Source organism: Molothrus aeneus, chromosome 1 (genome assembly GCF_037042795.1).
Source record: "Molothrus aeneus isolate 106 chromosome 1, BPBGC_Maene_1.0, whole genome shotgun sequence".
Classification (NCBI taxonomy): domain Eukaryota; kingdom Metazoa; phylum Chordata; class Aves; order Passeriformes; family Icteridae; genus Molothrus; species Molothrus aeneus.
Genome location: NC_089646.1, coordinates 145897293 through 145920343, shown reverse-complemented (window position 1 = coordinate 145920343; position 23051 = coordinate 145897293). Strand labels below are relative to the sequence as shown.

Below are 23051 nucleotides of genomic sequence, written 5' to 3'. Positions count from 1 at the left end.
TCTTTCTCCTCTGCCTTCTCTCATCTTATGCTCAGGGACTGTGAGAGTGTTTTTGCAAGGTGGGACCTGGTGTTATGTGATACATTCCTTTCTGTTTATGTTTTCTTTCTCACCTCACTGAGCTGGTTCACCTGCAGGCTTTCCATTGTTTTACCATGACACAAATGCTGTGGATGTTCTCACTAAATTTCTCTAAATGTTCTTATTAAATCTCCTAACCCATATATAAGGAAACATGGCAAGAATTACATGCTGTGACAAAGCACAGCATTTATTTATAGTTTTCTTTTTTTGTTCTAAGGGCTGGATACATTGTTCTTGGTGGTCAGAAAGTATAAAAAACAGGAGATCAGAACCTGCTGTTCTAAGCCCAAATGTTGAGGTTGATGGATTGAAGTTGTGATAAGTAAATTTAGGCTCAGAGTTTCCTGGCAATCTTCTCTGTAGCACATTGTTCATAAACTATCATGTTATAAGAACTTTTATCTCAAGTCTTAAAATGTTTCAGGGTTTTGCATTTTCTTTGGAAGAAAGCTCAGATCTTGGGGCCATGTTATTAGTGTATCAAAAAGAAAATATTAGTTTAAACTCATTATATTTGTGGGAAAAATGTAACATATGGCTTAAAAATTTGCTTTCAGCTGGTGAACAAAGGGGCATCCCCACCCAACATGTGCTGGGGAAGCTGGGGCAGCTGCACTGATTTTTAAGGCAGGAGCAGAGCTGCTTGGCACCTGAGTCATGCATTTTGAATGCTCTCTGAGGAAAATCTGTCCAAATACTTTGATCACCAGAAGTTTCCTTTGAAACTGGGATGCTGTCTGTGACACTTGGAAAGCAATACAGAGAGCTCAGCACTTTGAAGGTAGCGTGCAGCTACCAGATCACTGCAGAAGGGGGTACCAAATCCCAAATCCAGGCCAGGCTCCAGGCTCTGGTCCCAGTCCCACCAGCCCCACCTGCAGTTGAGCTGCTTGATTTTAAGTCTGACATTTAGACCAGATTTGGACATATGGGAAGAACCTGACCCTGGGCCACCTCTCACCCTCAGTGGCAGCCCCCACATAAGTCCAGCTGGGCTGGAGCTGCTCCTCCTTTGGTGAGGACAGATGGATGTGGAGGTGGTCCAAGCTCACAGGTCTCTCTCAGCACAAGGGTCAGAGTAGTGTGGAGATGACCCATACCAACCATGGAAGTCAGAAATTGTACAACTCAGCATATTATTGTGTGATATTTGCAAAATATATGCATGTATATATTTATATTTGAGAATGTAAATTTTTTTGATTACACAGATCAATAAACAAAGCCCAAACTCTTGACAGTTCCTCTATTCTTCCCCTTCAACTCATGCATAGTAATTGAAGGACATTAAATATAACAAGAATAAAGCCATATTTTCCAGACCAAAGAGGCATCTTTAAAATTGATGATTTCCTTTTAGGCTCTCCTTGAGTCTTTAGAACAGAGATTACCTGGATTTGCCCCACCAGTCTCTTGCTAGGATTAATCTTGTAGCTGGAAAGTGTTGCATGAGTGTTAATGCCTCCAAACTGCAGCAGTGAGGCAATTAGTAGCTGGGTAAAAGAGATTCTCATTCTCATTTGCTCTTTATCTTTGAAAAACAGTTTAAAAAATTAGAAAAGCCACAAAGCCCAGTATTGCTACCCCAACTTGCTCCAGGCTGCCTGGCTGTGTTTTGGCAGGGCTGCCTCACCCATGCTGGCTGCTGCCACAGCTGTGCCTGTGTGTCCACCACGATGTTCTGCCTTGAACCATGGTCTGTCTGCATCTACATCACACCCATGATTGCAGGCTCATCTATTCCACCTGCTAATAATTTGGGGTTCTGAAGTTGTGGTTAATACACTGCCAGACTTAGCTGTAGGTGCTGGATGCACACCAGGAGAGCTTTCCTTGGAGGTTCTCCTGACTCCTTTGAGGCCCCAAGATAAGAAGGACATGGATGGAGCAAGTCCAGAGGAGGCCAGGAAGATACCTGGAACACCTTTCTTGTAAAGACAGACTGAGAGAATTGGGGTTGTTGAATCTGACAAAGAGAAGGATCTGGGGAAACTTTATTGCCAGCTTTCAATATCTAAAGATATTGAGTGGAGATATTGAAAGGAGATATTGAAAAGATAAAGATATTGAAAGGAGAGCTGGATAGGGACTTTTCACAAGGGCGTGTACTGATAGCATAAAAAGGAATGGTTTTAACTTGGAAGAGGACAGGTTTAAGATTAGTTATTAGGAAGAAATTCTTTCCTTTGAGGGTGGTGAGGCACTGGCACAGGTTGCCCAAAGAAGTGGATGCCCCATCCCTGGTGGTTTTCAAGGCCAGGTGGGATGGGGCTTGGAGCAGCCTGGTCTGGTGGGACCTGTCCCTGCCCATGGTAGGGGTATTGGAATGGGTTTATCTTTAAGGCCTCTTCCAACCCAAACCATTCTGTGATCCATGGCTGTAGCTGTGTTCTCACCACTCCAAGCTCTGAGCAGCCTTGGCTGAATTCACACTCTCCCTTTGCAACCCCTTAGCCAAATTTTGGGTGTTGCTGCTCAGTAGTGCTGTCAGTGTGCTGGTATTGAGAGCCCAGTGAAACCTCCTGAGAAGTTTAAAAAAGCAGCAAATCCCTTGTTATCCTCAGTGGGAGAGTGCACAGTGATGAGGAGGAAACAACAGGATCTTCCTTGGAGAGCCATTGATGGGTGAATAAAGGGAGTGCATGAACTTTGAGGGTTTTTTTCTCACCTTTTTTTTTTTTCCATTGCTTGCTTTTTTAAAATGAGAAGATGCAAAACCAGCTAGTTCACTTCTGTGTGTGAAATGGGGAGTTTCTAAGGTTGGGAAATGATTAAGGAAAATTCTCAATTTGAACTCCCAAATACAGTTTATAACAATCTAAGGTGGAGAGTTGACTCTCAAGTGACACACAAAGATCTTATGGAGGGAAGCTGGACTGTTGAGTGATATTTTATATGGAACACAACATGGATTAAAGATGCTTTATGGTCTTGGACAAAAAGTTAAATTTCTTCTTTAGGCACACATATTACTTGCACAGACTTCTGAGAAAAGCAGCCACTTCACTCAGGACACAGGGGTCAAGTATTTCAGTGTAGCTAAGGCCACCTGTACCAGCTATATCCATACTCATGTCCCTGTCACACATCCACAGCACCTGGAGGGAGAATGCTGTCCTAGCAGAGCCACGTGGCACTGCTGTGGCTCTGCCCTGCACAGCATGGACAGACTTTCACTCTGTGATTTTGTTGATTTCCTTTTGGGAAAGGCCAGACTGGTGGGAGCTTGACAAGGAGGAGAAAAAAAATAAGAAAAGACAACAATACTTTAAAAAAATAGGACAAAAATTTGGTGTGGGAAAATAAACTATAATCGGTTTGTAATTGTAATGCTATGAATGTGATCTGTTTTCAATAAGCTAAGCAAACATTGTGCAATAAGGAACTGGCTGTATGTTAAGTCTAAACATTTATAAGCTGAATATGCCTTGGAGTTAATCAGCTTTTTTGCTTCCTCTTCTTTGTTTTGCTGAAATGTCAAAGAGTAACCAGTGTTGATAGAAGATTAGGCCTGAAACATGTATTTCAAACAGATAATCATTAGGAAATCACAACAGAGCACTTGAAATGAGTTAAGGACAGATGTCTCATTGTATGGATATTCAGCACACACTGCAGTAAGGTCATCACTGTATTTGAGGTCACTCAGGGAATTTCTAGCATTAGTAATGGTCTTCCCCATGGAAGTTGGGTACAACAGAGGGATTGTAGGACAATGGTGTCCTGCTTTCAGGTTGGTGTTGTTTCAGCTTGGTTGCAGTAGAGTTACTCTGGACAGAAACATAAAAGAATGGTGGATGCCTGAGCTGTGTAAATGGAGGTGCCTATCCAGGATGTTTCTTACTATCTTAGCGCAGCAAAAATGCATCACTACTCCAGGTCTTTCCCTTTTCTGATGCTGTCAATCTGGACAAAAAGAAAATGTAACTTAAAAAGGGCACTTACGTACTTGGAATTTTCTGAAAATTGCCTTCCCATTCTTGAATTTTCTCAGGCAAAATCAGTTCAAGAATAAGGTTTTGGTGGGTTTCCTTCTCATTTTTTAAAGACACTTAAGAGTCAGCTCATCTTTACAGAGAAAGAGCTTATATATGGTATTTGTAAATGTGTGTTCAAATGACTCAAAATAAGTACCTTTTTCAAAAAAGATTGTATTTTACTACATTATACACCTGTACTAGCCTCTGTGACATCTGTGAAGTCGCAAATTATTTTGAAGGCTACAAGTTTTCTAACATTGTTTTTCTCATATTCAAAGTAAGGCAAGGTTAGATTCTATTCATAAAGAACACACAGGAGTTTAGATATGTGGCCATGTGTTTGTTGGATCACACACAAATTTAGAAAATGACCTTTTTTATGAGCCTTGCAATGAATGGTGACATACACAGTCATAATTACAATGCTTGTCTGGTCATCCTAATTACTTTGCATCCTAATCACCTTGTGCAGTCCATATAAATGTATGTAGATTAGGAAGGATTAGTGGGAAGGTTAAGTCTGTGTATGCATTTCTTTGTCTTCTTTGTTCCAAGTTCTCAATGTCATCTTCTAGCTCTGAGCTCCAGAGACCTGTTGTTTGCTTCAGTGCAAATAAGGTCCTGCAAAAAGCACAGAATATAAACAAAAATTACTGTGCTGCACCTGTTTGTGTGAGAGAGGGAGAGAGCAGGACAAATTAACAGTTCCTGGTGCAGTCAAGGGAAACACATTGGAAACTAAAGCCAGGTTTGCCCAGGCCATTCCTGGAGTCGTGGGAAAAGGTGTTTCTCTTCTCTCCCTCCCTGGCTTTCCATGCCCTGGGCTGGCAGAGCAAGACAGAGCCTTTTTGGCCTTGTGCTGGAACCGTTCTCCTTTTGTGAGCTTGGAAGCGCGTGGCACCACGAGGGTGAGCAATGCAGTGTGTGAGCATGCCAGCACTGCCAGCCTCTTCAGTAAATCTCAGAGAGCTGAGCCCCAGAAGGGGAGTGTCTGACCATCACCTGCCCTGCACCTTGCCTCTGCTTTCCCAATGCAGCCATTGTTTCCAACATGCACCACAGAGCTGCTACAGAGCAGTTCCCCTCCATGGCAACAGCCACAATGACCAAATCCGGGTGGTTTTCTTCATCCTGGAGGTTTTTTTAGATGATCATACATCTCCAGCCCTCAGGGCTAGCTCTAGTAGAGTTTCTTATTGTGTGAGCAGCTGGTTCCTCCACAGTTCACTTCCCATCTCCCTCTCCCACTCTTGGCATGTGCCAAAATTTGTGGTAGGGATATCAGCCACTTCTGTCTTCCATCAGCTCCCCTGAGGCTTTTCTGTCATTTATAGGAGAGTTAAAAGAAATCTTAAACATAAATAAATAAACGAAATCTTACACATATCCTAACAGAAAATACCTGACCCAGAGTGGGTTTAGGCTTATAGAACCCCAGAGGAACATTTATTCTGCTAAGGCCAGCCTCGGGGAAAATACCTGATCTGTTCTGTCATGGCTAGATAGAGGAAGTGTGGGAATCTGATGAGGAGGAGGAGGAGAAAAAGGAAGCCAAGTTTGAAAAGTTAAGGAGTTTTCCACTTGATTTTTTTCACACTTTGGCTCCCAACATGAAGCCTTGTACTGCAGAAGGCAGTATCTGTGGGTAGCTGCAGGATTACTCTTTGAGGAGACGTTCAAGCCGTCTCTACCTCACAGAAAAGCTGCCAGTGTTGGTAACCTGGAGTGCTTTTTCTCCCTAACAGAAGCTGCAAAGAGAGAAAGCTCCAAAGAGCTTGAATGCCACTCTGGCAGAGCTGTTTGGGTTGATCCCTGGGGACGGGGATCCTCTGCAGGAGCGCGGCTCCGACTCCTGCCGGCGCTGCGCCGTCGTGGGCAACTCGGGCAACCTGCTGCAGTCCCGGTACGGCCACGACATCGACTCCCACGACTTCGTGCTCAGGTGAGAGGAAACACTCAGCTACAGCTGCCTTTGCTGGCTAAAATTCACTGGTAATAGGGGGGACAAGTGAGTAAACAAGGTTTCAGGGTCTGCCTAGTGAAACCTGGTACTTAAGTCTAAGTTTCAGGGGCATCAACTATGTGTGTTGGAGATATCACCTTGTGTTTTAGCTTGGATGAAAAAACATTAATAGGTGTTGATGGTGTAGCTTGTTCTGCACAGCCCATAATTGCCTGTGTTAAAAAATATAGGAGAAAAAAAGATTTGCATTTATGAGTAAAAGTTATTTCTGCAGCCAGTGCTCACGAGTGATCTTTTAGACATTTAGCTGACTGTATTAGATTTGACTTTCTTTCACTAGTTCATTCTTAAGCAGTGGTAGGGTGGGGAAGCCAAACACACTTTTCAGTGGACAGGAGTCACCTGTTTGGCTGCAGGTAATTTGTAAAGGATGGCATTGTTTCTCCCTTTTGAGGCAGCAAGGTTGGCTACTTTGTTCTACTGAAAGGCGAGCAGGAGCTAGGTAAGCAGAGCAATTGGGATATACTCCAATTACAAGGCCAGTTCACCCAAGTTTTTTCACTTGAAACAAACTCAGGATGATTTTTTTCTTTCACACCACAGCTGCCAGCACAGTACAATTTGGAGAGCAATAAAGGGCAGGAAGGGAGAGATTGCTCTTGAAATGCCACATGGGAGAATATTCTCTCAAAAGCAACAAAAGCCTTAGTAGGAAGCTGTGCACTGAAGTCAAGAACAAATCAACAAAAGGTCAACACTGTTTGAACTGTTAAGCCACCTTGGCTTCTGATGTGGCTTGAGCATGGCATAGAGACAGCTACATCTTCACAAATCGTATCAGGAGTTGCTTCCTTCAGTTGCATGTCTTGCTCCCTGCCAAAAGTACCTCCCCAAAGGCAGAGGCACCAACCTGGTCTTCAGATCCATGAAGGGAAAGGGAGAGCCCTCAACATTATTCCTACAGGTTGTAAATGTGGGACAGCTGCAAATGTGGGAAGCTGTGGTGCTTAACTCTGTGTCCTTCCATAAGGAGACAGCCCTGTTCCTCTGTGGACTTTCTTGTACTGCCTGTCTTACATTTCCAGACCCCTGCAGAAAAGACCTTGCTGGACTCAAAAGCTGGTAGTAATAACTAAAGAGTAACACACCCAGCTGCATGTTCCTGCTCCAAGGCCTTGTCCATCCCATAGCCAGCCATCCCTAGCAAGGGCAAAACTCTGGGTGACTTAATGACTCCTTCAGTCTCAGATTTATATTGAGTAATCTTAAGCCAGATCTGAGAGGATTGCACAAGGTTTTAGGATTCACCATGGGTGAGAAGAGAAGGTGACCCCTCTATGCATCAAACACAAAATCTCTCTGACCTGAAATTCACTTCCACATGCTCTGGCAATATAGCCAAGTGCAGAGGAGAACCAAGGAGTCTGAGGAAGCACCTTTCCTTCCAAACAGCCCACTTTTATTTGTATAACTATCTACTTTCCAACAGAAGGAAGTTCCTACTTGGTCCTTCCTGCTGAGCCTGGGTATGAGCTCTGCCTTCTGCTGTATGGCACCAACAGCCCCACCATGGTGGCAGGAAAGGTACATGGACCCAAGTGCAGGCTGTAAGATAACCAACATGTCACCCTTGGTTTTGTCTTGATGGAAAGAAAGACCCATATTTGATACCTTTGACTGACTAATCTCAAGGCAAAACACAGAAAGTCTTGTGCTTTTCCAGTGTTTCTACACAGTGGTGTGGGTCTCTGGCAGGGAAGGCAGTAAAAGGGAACTCAGTAACAAATCCTCGAGCTGGCAGGATACTCTAACTACACTAATAACTCCCTTGAAGGGAGTTAGGAGAAACTTAAGTAATTCACCTGGGGGAGAGCTGCAATAACACAGCCTGGCATAGACTTGATAAACAGATTTTGCCTCTCCTGTTATCATTAACCAGGGCAGCATGTTGCCTGGCAGTGTATGATGCTCCTCATTACCTTGTCAGCTACATCCTTCCTTGTCCTCCCTGTGCTTCTGCCAGGAGCTGAGATAATGTTATTGCAGGGAAAAAAACCATTTTGCTCAGAGACAACTGAGGGATTTCTCCATGGTTTTGCACAGCACCATGGATTTGTACAAGTTGCTTCAGGGATCTCTAATGTGCACTGTGCTGCACCACAGAAATATGCAAATCTCTGCCACTGAGGAGCTAAAGCATCAGGGAGAGAATTGTTGATGTGTTCCCAGATTGGCTTTCAGAAGTGAACACAGGCACAGAGGCATTTCTGCAGTCCTGAGTCCAGAAATCCCCTCTCTGTTCCCTGTATGGGCCACTCATTTAAGATGTGGACTCAGTGATCCTTGTGGATCCCTTCCAATAGAATATCCCCTGATTCTGTGAATCTGTGATGCATCCAACATGAGGTAGGGCAGCCCTGTTTGGCCAACATGTCTTAACTGAGCCCTGGAGGCCCTGGGCAGATTTCCATGCACCGACCCCAGGGTTCCCTAAAGCATCCCATGTGTGTGCAGTGACCCTGAGTATCTGTTGGAGTACCTACTACAAAATAAAGATAAGGTTTGAGAAAATGAAGGATCAGCAGCAGGTCCTGTATTTGTCACTGTCTTTGTGTCTATTTGGCATTGACTTTTGTGCCTTTTTGTGGAAGAACCATAAGGAATATTTGCTGCTTCTCATCACACATAGCACAGTCTGTTACCCTGACCCTAAGATATACAAATACACCTGGATGGATAAGGGGGAAATGGAACTGCAAGAAGTCAAGCTGATGTACTTCAGGGCAATGTTTTTCTCAACAGCTGGAGGATGCAGCTTTAGGATGAAGTGAGATGTGTCCTCATGGACTCACCACTTTTTTGATGACTGTAAAGGGAACACAGGGATGTGCTCAGAAATACACTTGGTACACTCCTGTTCAGTCCAAGGAATTCCACACTAAAGCTGAGCTTTCATTTACTGTTCAGTCACATGGGTTATGATCATTCCAGCTTGCCTGAGGACCCCTACACCTCTCAGGGCTGTCTGAAGACCCTGCATATAGGACTCCCCTGAGCCATGGCAGCATATTCCTGACCTCAAGCAAATGACTTGGTGAAAACTCACATGTTCTTGTGCTTACCTAATTCGCCTTCTGTCTCAATTCTTATTTTCGGGCTGCAGAATGAACCGTGCCCCCACTGCTGGCTACGAATCAGATGTTGGGAGCAAGACCACTCACCACTTTGTTTATCCTGAGAGCTACAGAGAGCTGGCAGCAAATGTGAGCATGATCCTGATCCCCTTCAAAACCCTGGATCTGCGCTGGGTCATCACCGCTCTCACCACAGGCACCATCAATTTGTGAGTAAGGGCAGGCACAAGGGGTGGGAGCTCCATATTTCATGCTGCTGTAGGAGATGGTAGCCTATGTGGGGCAAATCCCTGCTTCTGGTAAGGCCTAGGGCTGCTTTACAGACCCTCTCAATTCAGAGTTCAGCCCTAAACACTTGATTTCTAGGAAAAGTTTAATGTTATGATTGTTGTTGAGGCAAGGATCGAGATCCAGTCCCTTACGTCTCCAGTGGTCTCAGAGAAATTAAAAGGGAAGTTTTTGCTGGTGGAGGTGACCAGTTTGGTCAGAAGGCTTGAGCTTTGGGGTTCAGTGCCTCATTTTGGGCTTTTCTGCTCATGCCTCCTCCTCTCTGGTTCCTTGGTGTGGATGCAATGGGACAGAGAGAGAGAAACAGCAAGCGTTTCTCACAGCGGCTTGTGAGAAGTTTTAGAGAGTTGTAAAGATGTAATAACTTGTTAAGTATAAACAATCTGCAAATGGTGTTTTTCTACTTCATCTTTCTGTTCTTCTTAAAGACAGTGTGAAGATGTTTTTGTTAGTTAGCCAATGAAATAAAATCTATCATATCACTCTATAAAAACTGTGTGGTTCTATTGAATAAAGCCTTCTTTGCTCTTTCTACAATACTACCTCCTGCCTGTTCCTGTGTTATTCTCAGCACAAGAATAACCCCTTGGGAGTCAGTACACTTGCAGAAGAGGACGAGGAGGCAGAGAGGGCTGTGTAGGCTGCTCACCTGAGGCAGGGAGAGCAGATGCACACCACAGCACTTAGTGCCCCGTCCAGAGGATGAGCTCCCCTGGGTATGTTGGTCAGGAATTTGGTCTGTCTTTCCTGGTGGAATGTGACTGAGATCTGTGCAGAGGAAACAATGTTTTGTGTGTCACCTGCATGTCTTAGCCTTAAATTCAAGAGTTCTACTTGGCAATGATGTGGCACATTGGAATTTATTCCCCAGTTCTTTTCTGAGTGCTGTCAGAAGTAAAGGTTGTCTCCTGCTAGATTTATGGAAGCACCAGAATTAGAAATGTGATCAAAATGCATGTTTCTTCTGGAAGCCTGCTAGCAGATTCTTTTCCTCCCTCTAAGCTGGCTTTTCCCAATCCAGAGAATGAAATACGTGACATTTGTACTGTGTGTGAGGTTATCTGCTGGATGTGAAACCACAGCCCTGTGGGGTTGCTTGGTGACACTCTGCTCCACACAGGCAGCAAGAGCAGATCAGATTGCTTTACTCCAGAGAGAAAGAGTTCAAGACATTTAAACTTTTTTCCCAATTTCAAAGTCTCAGAATATTTAAACTTGGAAAAATGTGTCTTGGGCTTGCTGACTGGGCATAAGACCCACTTCACAATTTTAAGACTCTTTGATGGAAAAACAAATGAAGATTTATTTCTTCTCTTCATTTCCTTTTCTGTCTTTGTAGATACATTTTAGATTCTTTTCATTTATTATTAAGATTCCTTTAACTTGTAAAAAATCTGTGTTAGCTTCCTTTTACCTTTTTTATCACCAGCATTTAATACATACAATCACAAACTGGTTTAAAAAAATCCACTCTGAAGACACACACATAACTTGGAAAAATCAGTACACTTAGAAAAGTGTACCACTCACTACGAGTCATTGGGGTGCTGAAACCTGTCCAGAGAAGGGTCATGGAGCTGGGGAAGGGTCTGCAGAGCAAGTCTGATGAGGAGCAGCTGAGGGAGCTGGGGATGCTCAGCCTGGACAAAATGATGCTCAGGGGGCTCCTTACCAATCTCTCTAACTGCCTGACAGGAGCTGTAGGCAGGTGGGGGTCAGTCTATTCTCTCAAATAACAACAGACAGGAAAAGAGGAAATGCCTCAAGTTTCACCAGGGGAGGTTTAGATTGAATATCAAAACCAATTTCTTCACCAGAAGAGTTGTCCCTCACTGAAGCATGGGAGTGGTGGTGTCACTGTCCCTGAAAGGATTTAAAACACTATAGGTGTGGCTCTTAGGGACATGGTTTAGTGATGACTTGGCAGTGGTAGGTTAACTTTTGGACTCAATGATCTTAGAGGTCTTTCCAACCTAAATGATTCTATTGTTCTATAATTTACATAGGCACATGTTTTTCAAGCAGGTCCACTGCCTGTCCCTGCCTCAGGAGAAAGCTCTTGGTGCTTCTGAGCTCTGAGCCCTGCACTGATTTCAAGTAAGCCCTTAGCCTGTTAGGGAGATATAACTGACCACAATGCAGTCACAGCACATGAAAGTGAAAACACCTTTGCCTAATAAATTACAGGATATATTATATATTTATAATTAGATTGCATACATGGGCTTGGTAAGCATCTGGTATAAATTAGTGTGCAATTATTTAACCACATGAAAGAAATACCACTATTTTAAGATATTTGCCATACTCAAAACTGAGAAATTGCATAATTAATAAGCTGGAATAGTAAAAGCAGGAAATCATAAGCATGCAAATCATAGCAATGTACACAGCATAATTTTAGCCTTGTAGAATTAACCTATGAGCCTGCATTAAACACACAGTGTCAGATAATGGGTATAAGGAAATTGTTGAGTGCACATTTTTAAAGGGAAGAAAGCATGAAAGAAAAATAAAACACACATGAAAGTCAGTATTTTAGAAAGGAAGAAGTACTTATCTCCTTACCCTGGTCTGCTTGGGCATTGTTCCACGTGTACAGGCTGCATAGTGTCAGCTGAGTTTAGGCTAACAAGAACCCAAGTGCACTCATAGCTAAAAAAAGATAAGCATCCTGTATTGGTTAAACTTTTACACAGTCTTTAATTTTCTGTATGAAAGAATTTCCTCAAACTCAAAACCTGTGAGTTAAATATATTCTTCTCTTAGTATTACCATAATCCATGCAATTTTTTATGATTCAAAACAAAAGCCAAACTTCAGATTGCCTTAATATTAGCTTCAATTGACAGCTGAGTGATTCTCTCAGACATTCTCAGTCCCATTTGACTGATGTGTTTCCATCTAAAAACATCTTTCTAAGACTAAGCATTGTTCCAGAAAAGACTAAGAAATGCCTTTTCTGGGGTAGGAAACTTTCAGACCCTCAGGAGCCATATATTTACCCTGGTTGCCTTCACTTGTAAACCTTCTAGGAATCTGTATGGTGAAAAACCTCCACTTTGTTTGGCAAAGACAGTTACTGTATTCCCTAAAATGTTACACATCTTGGGTCAAGGGTTCAGTAAAGGTTTTGTACAATGAAATGAATGTTTTGTACAGGGTCACTGACAGATTCCACTGGAGCCCTGCAAAGTGCTTCATGGAAGATGTTTCCCAGCTGATGTTCCACTGCCTGCAGCCACCTCCATCACAGGTGTCACTGTCCCACTCCTGTTTGGTACCTCCTGGGTCACTCATTCCCTGGTTGCCCTGCAGCCCAGGTTTTACATGAGCATCAGAGCAGAGGTCTTAACCAAGTGTGCCAATATTTTCTGTGTCATTTTATGAAATTCTGCAGTCACGTGACAGCAGGACTTGGGTATTTCTTCTGAGACAATGAAGTAGATCTTGGTTAAAATGACTAATATATCATCTGACAAAAGCTCCAGCAGTCTCCTGGTTAGATCAGAGATGTCCACAAGTACTGTCATGAGACAGCATTTTCATCTCTTTGGTCTTCTACTGTATCTATCTATGAAACTCAGCCCTCTTCTTTCTTCCACATCACTTTTTTAGAAAAGATTAACTGTTATTTTATATGATACTAAGTAGATTCTACCAGCAAAGAAGCCCTTTTTGTCTTCCTGAGCACAAAAAGGGGATGGGATCACCAAGACTGTGTTTACTGATTTGCTGATCAAGGTCAGGCATGGGCTGCAGCTGCAAGGACATATTTGAGAAGTCTGCATGATTGTCCCTTTCCCCACCAGCATCACCTCCTAGGAGCATTGGAACCACCATCTCCTCTTTCACTGCCTCCAGCCCAGAACACAGGAGAACTTTGCCAGGTCACCACTGGTTTGGGCAGATTCAGACTAAGTTTTAAAAGTGATGATGTTCCATGGTTCAAAGAAAATAAAACCTTGATGAGAGGAACCTTGTCACCAAAACCCAAGTGAAAACATTGAGAATTGAACTAATGGAAAGTAAATTGGTGCTTTAGCACAACCCATCTAAAAAGTGTGCAGGATATATTTTGGGATATACTCCAATTACAAGGCCAGCTCACCCAAATTTTTTCACTTGAAACAAACTGAGGATGATTTTTTTCTTACAGCACTCGTGATGAGCTGTGCAATGCCAGCACACACTGTGTATGAGATATGGGGAATAAAAGTTTTTTTCATTTTCAAGACATGACTCGTGATTTCAACCCAGTCATAAGGTGTAACTTGGAAGTTTTATGCTGGAAACTGCAGGAAGCCTTCAGCATCCCCCTGGGGAGGAGGGAAAGAGCTCTCTGAGAGGGGCTATGTACTGGGAATGCCCGAGTTCCATATAACCACAGAACTGGTGAACTCTGCTGCCACCGGCTCTGAAAATCATGTGGTAGCTCCGCGTGTTAGGAGAGGAAAAGTCTCCCCCTGGTGGGAGAAGGTTTTTCTGCCATGAAATGAAATGGAAAGTCTTTCCCATCATCAAAGAGCGAAGACTGCAACAGTAATGATCCAAGAATTAGAAGTCTCAAGCTCCACATAGTATTGACTCTACAGTATTTTCTCAACTAAATCTTCGTGTCCTACTGTCAATAATTACCTTGAATATTTAAGAATGTAATAGTTTCCTATAAAATTGCTTCAGTGACAGCTCAGGTTTTTTCCTGCTGTGTTACTTAATTGCAGCCTCATTTTACAACTTCTTGAATTTATTACTTTAGAATAATTTGAATTTATCACTGTATGTGAAGAATATTCTTTCTTTGGAATTAGATGAAAATACTAATAAGTTGGGCTTTTATTGATAATGGTGCTGTCTTTCTTTTTTCTTTAACAGCACTTATGTTCCAGTTCCAAGGAAAATCAAAGTCAAAAAAGAAAAGGTGAGCAGTGCTAGTTTGTGGATTTGTTCTGCTAATTTATTTGTAGGTCTTTTGCCTGTTTGGGACACTGCAAGAATCCAAGCAAGCCCTTGACATTGATAAAAAGTTGCAGCCAAAATACAGACACTTTAAAAGGCTCAGTTAAGCTAAGATTTGGCTCCTGTGTGCCATTTAGGCCATAGATCCACCACTAAATAACTGTGGTTGGAAAGAAATTGCTTTTGTGGCTATGCCATTGCATGAGCTCTGTTCTGAAGGTTGCATCACTTCCTCTGGTGCTGCTCAGGAACATAAAAAGTGCAGCATTGTCCTCCACAGTAACTGCTCTGTTCCTACCCATTGCAGCCATTTGTATGTAATAATACTGAGGAGAGACTTCAGAGGTTTTCTTGAATAATTTTAATATTTGAACACCAAGGGTGTTCCTGACTCCCAGGTCAGTTCCTTGTAATAAGGAGCTAAGTGAACTTTGAACACATAAAGCAGTGTGTTTCCAGGTCAGTGCAGAATTCCTGGTGCTAGGCTCTTAGCCCACAGCTGCAGTAATTACCTGTACCCAATTAAACAAGCTTGGAGGCTGAGCTCAGGCCAGGTCCAGCAAGGTTTGTTCCAGGTCTCACAGGCAATGCTCAAGCACAGTGTGCATGAGAGCACAGACAGGGACAGGCTGGAGGCAGGATTTGCCATGGGGCAGGATGTTAATACCCATGGAGGAACTTCAGCCCCTGTGCAAAGACTTCTGCTGCTGTAGCTGCATGGTTTGGCTTTAACCCAGGCAGGCTCTTCCTATAACCAGGAAGTACCTCTGGCTTCCAGAGAAACAAAGGTCTCATTCTCTCAGCCTTTGGAGAGATTTTCCAAAGAAGTACAGGTGTCTAGTCCATCAAAGGCTGTTAAGGTATGGCATTAGTTCCAGAACATTAAAATTACAAATTAAGGCACACACCTTTCATTCAAGAGGCCAGGTTTTGCCAAAGCCTTCAGGTGACACCCTGAGTTAGTATCAGTTTATTTTCCTTCGCTTCAAACCATGGATCTCTAGGGTGCAATAAATAATCCCTTAGCTCATCCTGACCTGTTGTGAGGTACATGACAACCTCTGCAACACCCCTGTGAGAAGCACCAGGGCAGGTTGTTAAACTCACAGCACAGCTGAGTGGCAGCAGCCCAGGGTACAGTGATATGCAGCAGCTTCCTGAGCATGAGAGGAGAACCCTGCGTTCCTTCCCACACTGTGCAATGCAAAACAGCCTGTGAGAAGAGATTACACACAGATGCAACATCAGCAATTAACCTCTGACTCTGTAAAAGGAAAAGCCTTGCAGCTAACCAAATACCACTGAAATGCTGTCATTCTAATTACAAACACAGCATGGAAGGAAAAGTCTCTGTTTCCCTCACTCAGGGGAGGGGGTTCAAACCAAGGGCTCCTACCAGTCCTTGGATTTACTGTACTCTCAGGTCTTATCTTAAGTGCTCTGTCTCTGGGAGATGACCTTTGTGAGATAAACAAATGCATTTTATGTCTTGTAAGAAAAAAACATATAGCATAGAAAAATGGCATATTTGAAAAACAAGATAAAAGATAAGATAAAAGATAAAAAAAGATAAAAGAAGCGTACACGACCTGATAGGCTTCCTGATAGTTGCATTTGGCCCTTGGTTTCCTTAGAGGTACCTGTAGAGGTACCAAGACATGGCTGGCACATTGTGCAGAAAAGGCAGCTGTTCTTATGTTCCCACTCAAACTGATGGGAGCTGATGATCTTAGGGGTCTTTCCCAACCTGAATTAATCCATGGTTCTGTGAAATGTGTTGTGGCATCTCATGTTTGCCTTGTTCAGGACTCCAGCTCCCCAGAGCTCACCTGCAGGCTGCAGGGGGAGTTGAATGGCCAATACCTAATTTCCATGTCACTTGTGCTGTTTCATTCCCATTGATTTCAGTAGGAATCTCCAGGATTTACATTACTGCAAGCAGGGGGGATATCAAGACCAAGGAAGGGCTATTGATGTGTAATTGCACATGGGAAATACTCCTGAATGCCCTTAATATGGGACTTATTTTCGCCTCCAAGGAATAACTATTATTCCTTTCTTACCCCATCCCCTACTCCATTGTCCTTTAGGAATGATGTGCTACCATTGTTTTTTCCCCAGGGTATGTTACTAATGAGTCTTTCTCTCCAATTCTGCCTAGATCCTGGTTTATAATCCAGCTTTTATGAAATACATCTATGAAAACTGGCTGGAGCATCATGGGAGATACCCCTCCACAGGCCTTCTGTCTTTGATGTTTGCTCTCCATGTCTGTGATGAGGTAAAGTCTGTCTGTGTGTGGATATATGGATAAAAATCAGGACATTTCACACTGAAGAGCCAGGAACAACCCCTGGCCACTCACTCAGCCTTTGTTTCCCCCTCTCCACCTTGTCTTCAAACATGTGCAAACTCCTCAGAAGCATGCAGACATGCTCCAGTGCCAGTGATAGATTTTTTTAATGTCAGCAAGTCATAGGGTTTACTATGTACTCCAGGAGAATATAATTAAACATAAACAGAGATTCCAGCTGGTATCAAAAGACATCTAAACATGAATGGTATCTGTGCCCATCTTGCTAGTGAAAGTCTGAATTCTATTTTGTCTCCTATTTTCAAACTCAGGCTTGTGGGTTTATACTGTAGGTTGTAGTAAGTACCTTTGCTCCTGCAGTCACTTGGGGAAATTCCCTGGTTTGAGTGATGTGGGGTGCCCCAAGGTGACTGGAGACTCAGCTAGTTAGAGTAAGGCCAGGTCAGCTCTACAAAATCCTGCAAGTATGGGCTTGTCAGCATGGTGCATCAAAATCACTTTGCTGGCAAAATCCCTGTCCTGGACACACATCTGCTGCTGAGAGTTTTGCTTGGAGAGGTGATGGAAATACTCCTAAAGATACTGGAAGAAATGCTATCATAGTCACAGCAGGTTGGCTGGAGCCTGTTTTCTGATAAGCAGGCAATGAACAAGGCTCTGACATTACCAAAAACAACTTAAAAATAGCTCATATTTGAATGGGCCTGGGTGTGGTTGGTTTAGGGAGCTGGTTTGGGGCTATGACCCATTCTAATCCAGCAAGACTTACCACCACTCTCAGTTTAAATAAATCACTGGTGATGTTTGGACTGTTACCATCAGAGGAGACAGGCACAGCCATTGACAAATGAGCCTTTGGGAGGGGAGAGGCTGCAGCTGGGTACACATGCAAAGAACATAAAATCCATCTTTCTCTGAAGTAACTGCAAATATCATATAGTCAAGCATATAAGGGTAGTCACCTTAGGTCATTATTTGGAAGACCAGGACAAAACCAAATTTTTTTTTCACTTTTTGTGGCTTAAATCAGCTGAAGAGGAGATTCCCATCCCAAGCCACGGATCTCCTGAGGTCAATCATGCTTAAGGGATAGGAATGCATTTTCATATTGCTAAACAAGAATTAATGGATAGAAATCTCGTTTTCCCTCTGAGTTCAGATCTGGAGGTGTCTCAGCATAGCTTAGGATGTCACATGCCCTGGGTAGGCCTTGGGCTGTTTCTCTGTGGTCCTGTCATGCAGCAGGAGAGCTCGGGACACCACTGAGCACCTCAGGTGCTGCTGCCTGTGAATATACTGAGAAGAAAGAGTTTCTTCAGCACTTCAGATGAAGAGCAATTACTTTCCAGTCCATAACACTAGTTCTCCCTTCCCTCCTAGGTGAATGTGTATGGCTTTGGAGCAGACAGCAAAGGACACTGGCACCATTACTGGGAGAACAACACTTCAGGTGGGGCTTTCCGGAAGACCGGCGTCCATGACGGGGATTTTGAGTTCAATATAACTTTGACTCTTGCCTCCATTGAAAAAATAAAATTCTTCAAGGGCAGATGACCCTGGCCATGGGGACAAGTGGGGGCTGCAATTTCCAGCATGCAGCAGAACAAAGTTCAGTGAAGGTGATCTGGGCACCAGCCAGGTTTGAATGCGTGGATCTGCAGTGGGTTTGGAGCATCTCACACCGCAGGGACGAGGCCGAGGCTTCCAAGCTGCACATGATTTCCCATCCTGGGATAGCTGGGAGCTGCCAATCAGCTGGAATAAATTAATCTCTGCTTAGGCTCTATGGCTCAATTCTTGAATTACTGATGAAAGATCTGCCTGTTGCAATTAGAGGAAGCCTGAGCACAGGAACTGCTGTCTGTGTGTCTGTTCTCTCCTCGAGCAAGGCAGCAGATCCTTGAAGAAGAGTGAAAATTACTTCTGGGACCTGAAATCTGCTAAGGCAGCTGTGAACATCATAGTAAGGATTACCTCAAAGAAATGAATTCACTTCTGCTGTTGGTCTTCTTTTTGAACCACCTCTTCTCTGTTCTCTTATTCTGTTTTCATGCTGTATTAAGGAAAAAACATGATGAAGTTGCCTGGAGGAGTAAATATTTCAACCATTGCCTCATTTTGCATTGATAGTGTCTAGAAAATATGAATCAAATCATCTCATGTATTATTTAATATTGCTTCCTACACAGCCATAATGATGGAGGAAATAATACTGAAAACTCCAGGAAAAAAATGGCCTTTTTAGCCACTTCTTTGTCTCATTTGATTATATGTAATTTTTGGAGTTTTTGGGGGTGTTTTGGTGGAAAATACTCTGGATTGGGGTTTTTTTTAAATTTTTTTTTATTTAATCAGTTTAAAATTGGAAAGTGGACTTTCTTCAAGTCATTTATATGTGCCTTTTATAATTGTGCAACAAATGTGATTTTTTTTTAAGATGACAAACCCTAAATTCAACATTTTTATAAAAGGGGGAAAAATTAACCAAAGTTTAGCTTCTGTCTGGTATGCTTTTGTAGTCAAAACCAATAATAACAACTCCTATATTGTATTTGAACAAACACAAATAAGACAATTTTTGAAGGTAGCTTTTACCTTTTTTATGGAAAAATATTCAAAAGTCCCAATGAAAAATTTCTTCTTAATTTTTTTTTACAAGTTTAAAAATGCAGTATCTCTTTACAAAGTCTCTATCCAAAATGGAAAAAAAAAATCATGGTTTGGAATATTAACTAGCTATACACTAAGAATCTTTTGCTCTGTAGCAGCACCTACAAAGACACAGTCTGTCCAAGCTCATCTTAGAGCATGTGACAATTTCAAAATCATGTACATCTCTGGAGAAATGAGTATATTGATGTCACTACCCCCAGGCAGTGAGAGGAGGGAAGTTACAATGGAGGTTTTATTCTCACAGATTTTTGCTGGAATCAATGCATTAAAGCTTCAAGGACAGATAAAGTGTAAATCCAAGTTCAGTCAGTGAAGAATAGAAAACTGTGGTCCTTTCTTCTCCATATGATGAAAACAGGACTCATGGATTATGGATCAACTTTCAGCCTTGGTGAAACCAGAGGAGTTCTTGCCACAGGCTTCAAGGAACTTTTGATCAGGCTTGGGAAAAATGGCATATTTAATTTTTAATGTATCACATTGGTTGGAATTTCTGGCAAAAAAAAATCATCACCTAAACCTCCTCTCTTCTATGCACCAGTTGTGGCAGAATGTCCAAGCAGATGAGTTTCTGAGTCAGTGAAAGCCCTTCAACAGTGATGTACTTCATCCAAGATTTATCCCCTTGTCTTTCTGCACCGGTTGGTACCAGTGAGGTGCCCTCCAAGGCAGCAGCACATGGCACAGTGTCCTGGGCACAGTGTCCTGGGCACAGTGTCCTGGGCACTGGAATTTTGGGCCTCCAAGGCAGCACCCCTCACCAACACAAATTGCTTTACCCATGTGAGTATTACTGGACTCGTGGCTCATAAAGAGCCAAGAATGCCAAAAGCCTGTGTGGGAGTTGAGCTCCCTCAGCTCGTGTGACCCTTCATTGCAGCAATATGGAAAGGGCAGGATTTTCAAATCCTCAAATCCTCATGATGAGACCTGTTCACAATCCTCATGTCAAGAAGCCATTTCCCAGCATGAACTGACCTGGATGTCACAGGCACAGCAGATTTGATGGGCTCACTGTCTTCTACAAGTCCTTTGTGAAAGAATGAAGCATTACTGCCTGAACTATGTTTGTTTGCTTTAAGGATTCCAGCTTGTTTAGATTGCTGTTAATCAATATGGCTCTTGTGAGATGCTGCAGTAATACAAACAAAGCAAGTTTAAGAGGTAAAAGACTAGTGTAAAATGCCAGTCATAGCTTCACAGTGTGGCTGGATTTTGGAGCTTCAAGTACTTTTCTTTTTTTCCTCATGGACAAATATTAGTAATTCAGAAACATTGACTGCTCTTTCAGTCATTTTTAGAAAGACTTGGAAGAAAACTCTTGGTGGTTAAATCCCCTTGATGTTTTGTTGTTGGGGTTTTTTTGTTTGTTTTGGTTTTTTTTTAATCACAGGGAATCAAATCAATTTGGAATCAAAAACAGTGGAAAAAGAAGCCAGCTATATTCTAGCCTATGTTATTTGAAAGTTTCCTTTTGCTGTTCTAATAAAATTTCTATTTCCCCCTGAACATTCTGCCTCTGACAGCACATATAAAACCTCATGGCTCATACATGCAGATAGATTTAGTGTCTTCATCATGGAACAAGCTGCAATTCCCATTTAATTTTGTTGCCAACAGCAAGCAGTAACTGTGTACCACTGATGTCCATTTTTCAGAGTGTAGGGAGAGCAGAGAGTGGATCTCTCCAGGTGCAGGATGAGGAATAGTCTGTGCCATCATGTTTCTATTCCAGGGGAACTTTCTCTAGAGTCCTTTAGGCAGCTGACTGTTGTGTTTGAGTCTTGTCTCAGTTTCTCCACAATTTTGCTGCTCTTTCAATTGCCTTCAGAATCAGGAGATACCAACAGATGATGCTGAGGGAAAAATTAATTCCTACTGGCATTGTTGAAGACTGTTTTCCTATTAGAAACTTTTTGGGTTTATTTAGTTTAAAAGAACTGAGGAAAACATTTAACAACATGTCAAGGCTTCAAACTCTTGGACTGTATTTGCCACCACTGCAAAATCTCTGAAGCACTCCTTGAGTGTGTGTTATGTTTTTTACCAAAGCCAAATCTCTTGAGCACTTTTTTCCTCCCATGTCCAGGTTTTCTTTGTACTTTTCTCTGACTACACAATCAATTATGATTTTTTTTCTCTAATGGTGGGAGTCTCACACAATCATTTGTTGACACTTTATTTATTTAATTTTTCAGTATGATATGAATCAAAATAAATTTTTTATTGTAATCAAATCAAAGTGTTTCTGTGCACACTTCTTTTTCCTCCAGTATTTTCATTAACTCCTAGAACCTCCTCTGTCACATAACAGTGTAATGAAACTTATTCCACTTCCTCACACCCATCTAGTTGGACTCAGTGATCGTAAAGATCTTTTCCAGCCTTTATGATTCTGTGATCCCTTGGGTGACAGTGGCATGTTTCAGGCTGCTTGTGATCATCACACTGCTCACATGGCAGCTCTAGGCCTCTCTGGAGAAAAGAAATTGAACTTAATATGCATGTGGCCTCCTCATGGATCTATGCTCTATTTAAAGATAAATAAGGGAAAATAATGCAGACTCAGAAATCAGTGACTCGAGAAGAAATTCAGCTTGTGTGAGCTGGCTGAGATCTGAGGATCCACCCCAGGTCCCTGTTCTCAGGGTCACACAGGCACTGCAGTCATGGCTGGCTCAGCTGCCCAGTAGAAGAATCCCTCCAGAGATGGATCCCTGTGGTCAGGTGTCCCCTCAGCAGGTCACACCCACATCTGCAGGACCATGGCTCTACATGTGGAAACACCACCTTGGCTGTCTCTCATGGACCTCATCAACTGCTCCCTTTGCTTATCTGTCCTTTCCTTTTCATTGTTTAAGGGACTGAGTAGGGTAGATGGTCTGCAGTGATGCAAGGTGCCCTTTGGTATGGAACCATCCTGGTGGAAGGAGCTCAGGGAGTCACCAGAGTTCAGCTCAGGGAGCTCCTGTTCAAACAGTGGTGAGCTGGTCACAGTAGGAGCTGTCTAGTGTGACCCTGAGAGGATCAGGTTCTCTTGACACTTTGCTTTTCAACCCAGGCTCCATCAGTAAGATATTAATGGATACAGCCCAGCCAGAACCACACTTGTTGAAAGTAGGTGGAAAGTAGAGACACACAGGCCTGAGGAGCTATTCCAGTCACTTCATGTGCAGAGGAGATGCAAAGCATTTGCTCCTTTCTTATCCTCAGCAAAGCAAAATAACACCAAGGAACAGCTGTCTTAGAACTCATTTTGTATTTTGCTTCACGTCCACTCACAAGAGGTGCAATGCAATGCAGCTTCCAGATCTGAAATTATTTTGTCAGGAAAGTAATTTGCATAAAATTACAATCTGGAAACCACTTGAGACGAATAAGACATGCAGCAACAACACCAGCAGCATGCAGACAGATGGACCAGGCACAGGACTTGGACAGAGGACTTTGCTTATACCATCAAATGAAGAACAAAAGGACCCACAGGGGAACTCTATGGCTTCAGTCCATGGCATGGGTTCCTTTGATGGCTCACAGTCAGAGTAGCAATTAAACCCAATGAATGAAAAGGCAAAGGAGTCCCTTGCCACCCTTAAAAATCTGATTTCCCTTGTCTTTTCTATAGAATTTGAGGGAGTTGATCTCATTACATTTAT

The 23051-nt window shown here is 42.8% G+C and overlaps 1 protein-coding gene across 1 annotated transcript in view; it reads left to right on the top strand.

Moving 5' to 3' along the window:
* Positions 1 to 21631, top strand: part of ST3GAL1 (ST3 beta-galactoside alpha-2,3-sialyltransferase 1) — a 79219-nt gene extending 57588 nt beyond the window's left edge. Inside the window, exons 3-7 of the mRNA XM_066566685.1 lie at positions 5810 to 6006; positions 9191 to 9370; positions 14325 to 14370; positions 16570 to 16689; positions 18103 to 21631. Of these exons, the coding sequence (XP_066422782.1) occupies positions 5810 to 6006; positions 9191 to 9370; positions 14325 to 14370; positions 16570 to 16689; positions 18103 to 18276 (717 nt within the window). The 3' untranslated portion in view covers positions 18277 to 21631. The remainder of the gene's footprint in view (positions 1 to 5809; positions 6007 to 9190; positions 9371 to 14324; positions 14371 to 16569; positions 16690 to 18102) is intronic.
* The last annotated feature ends 1420 nt before the right edge of the window (positions 21632 to 23051 follow it).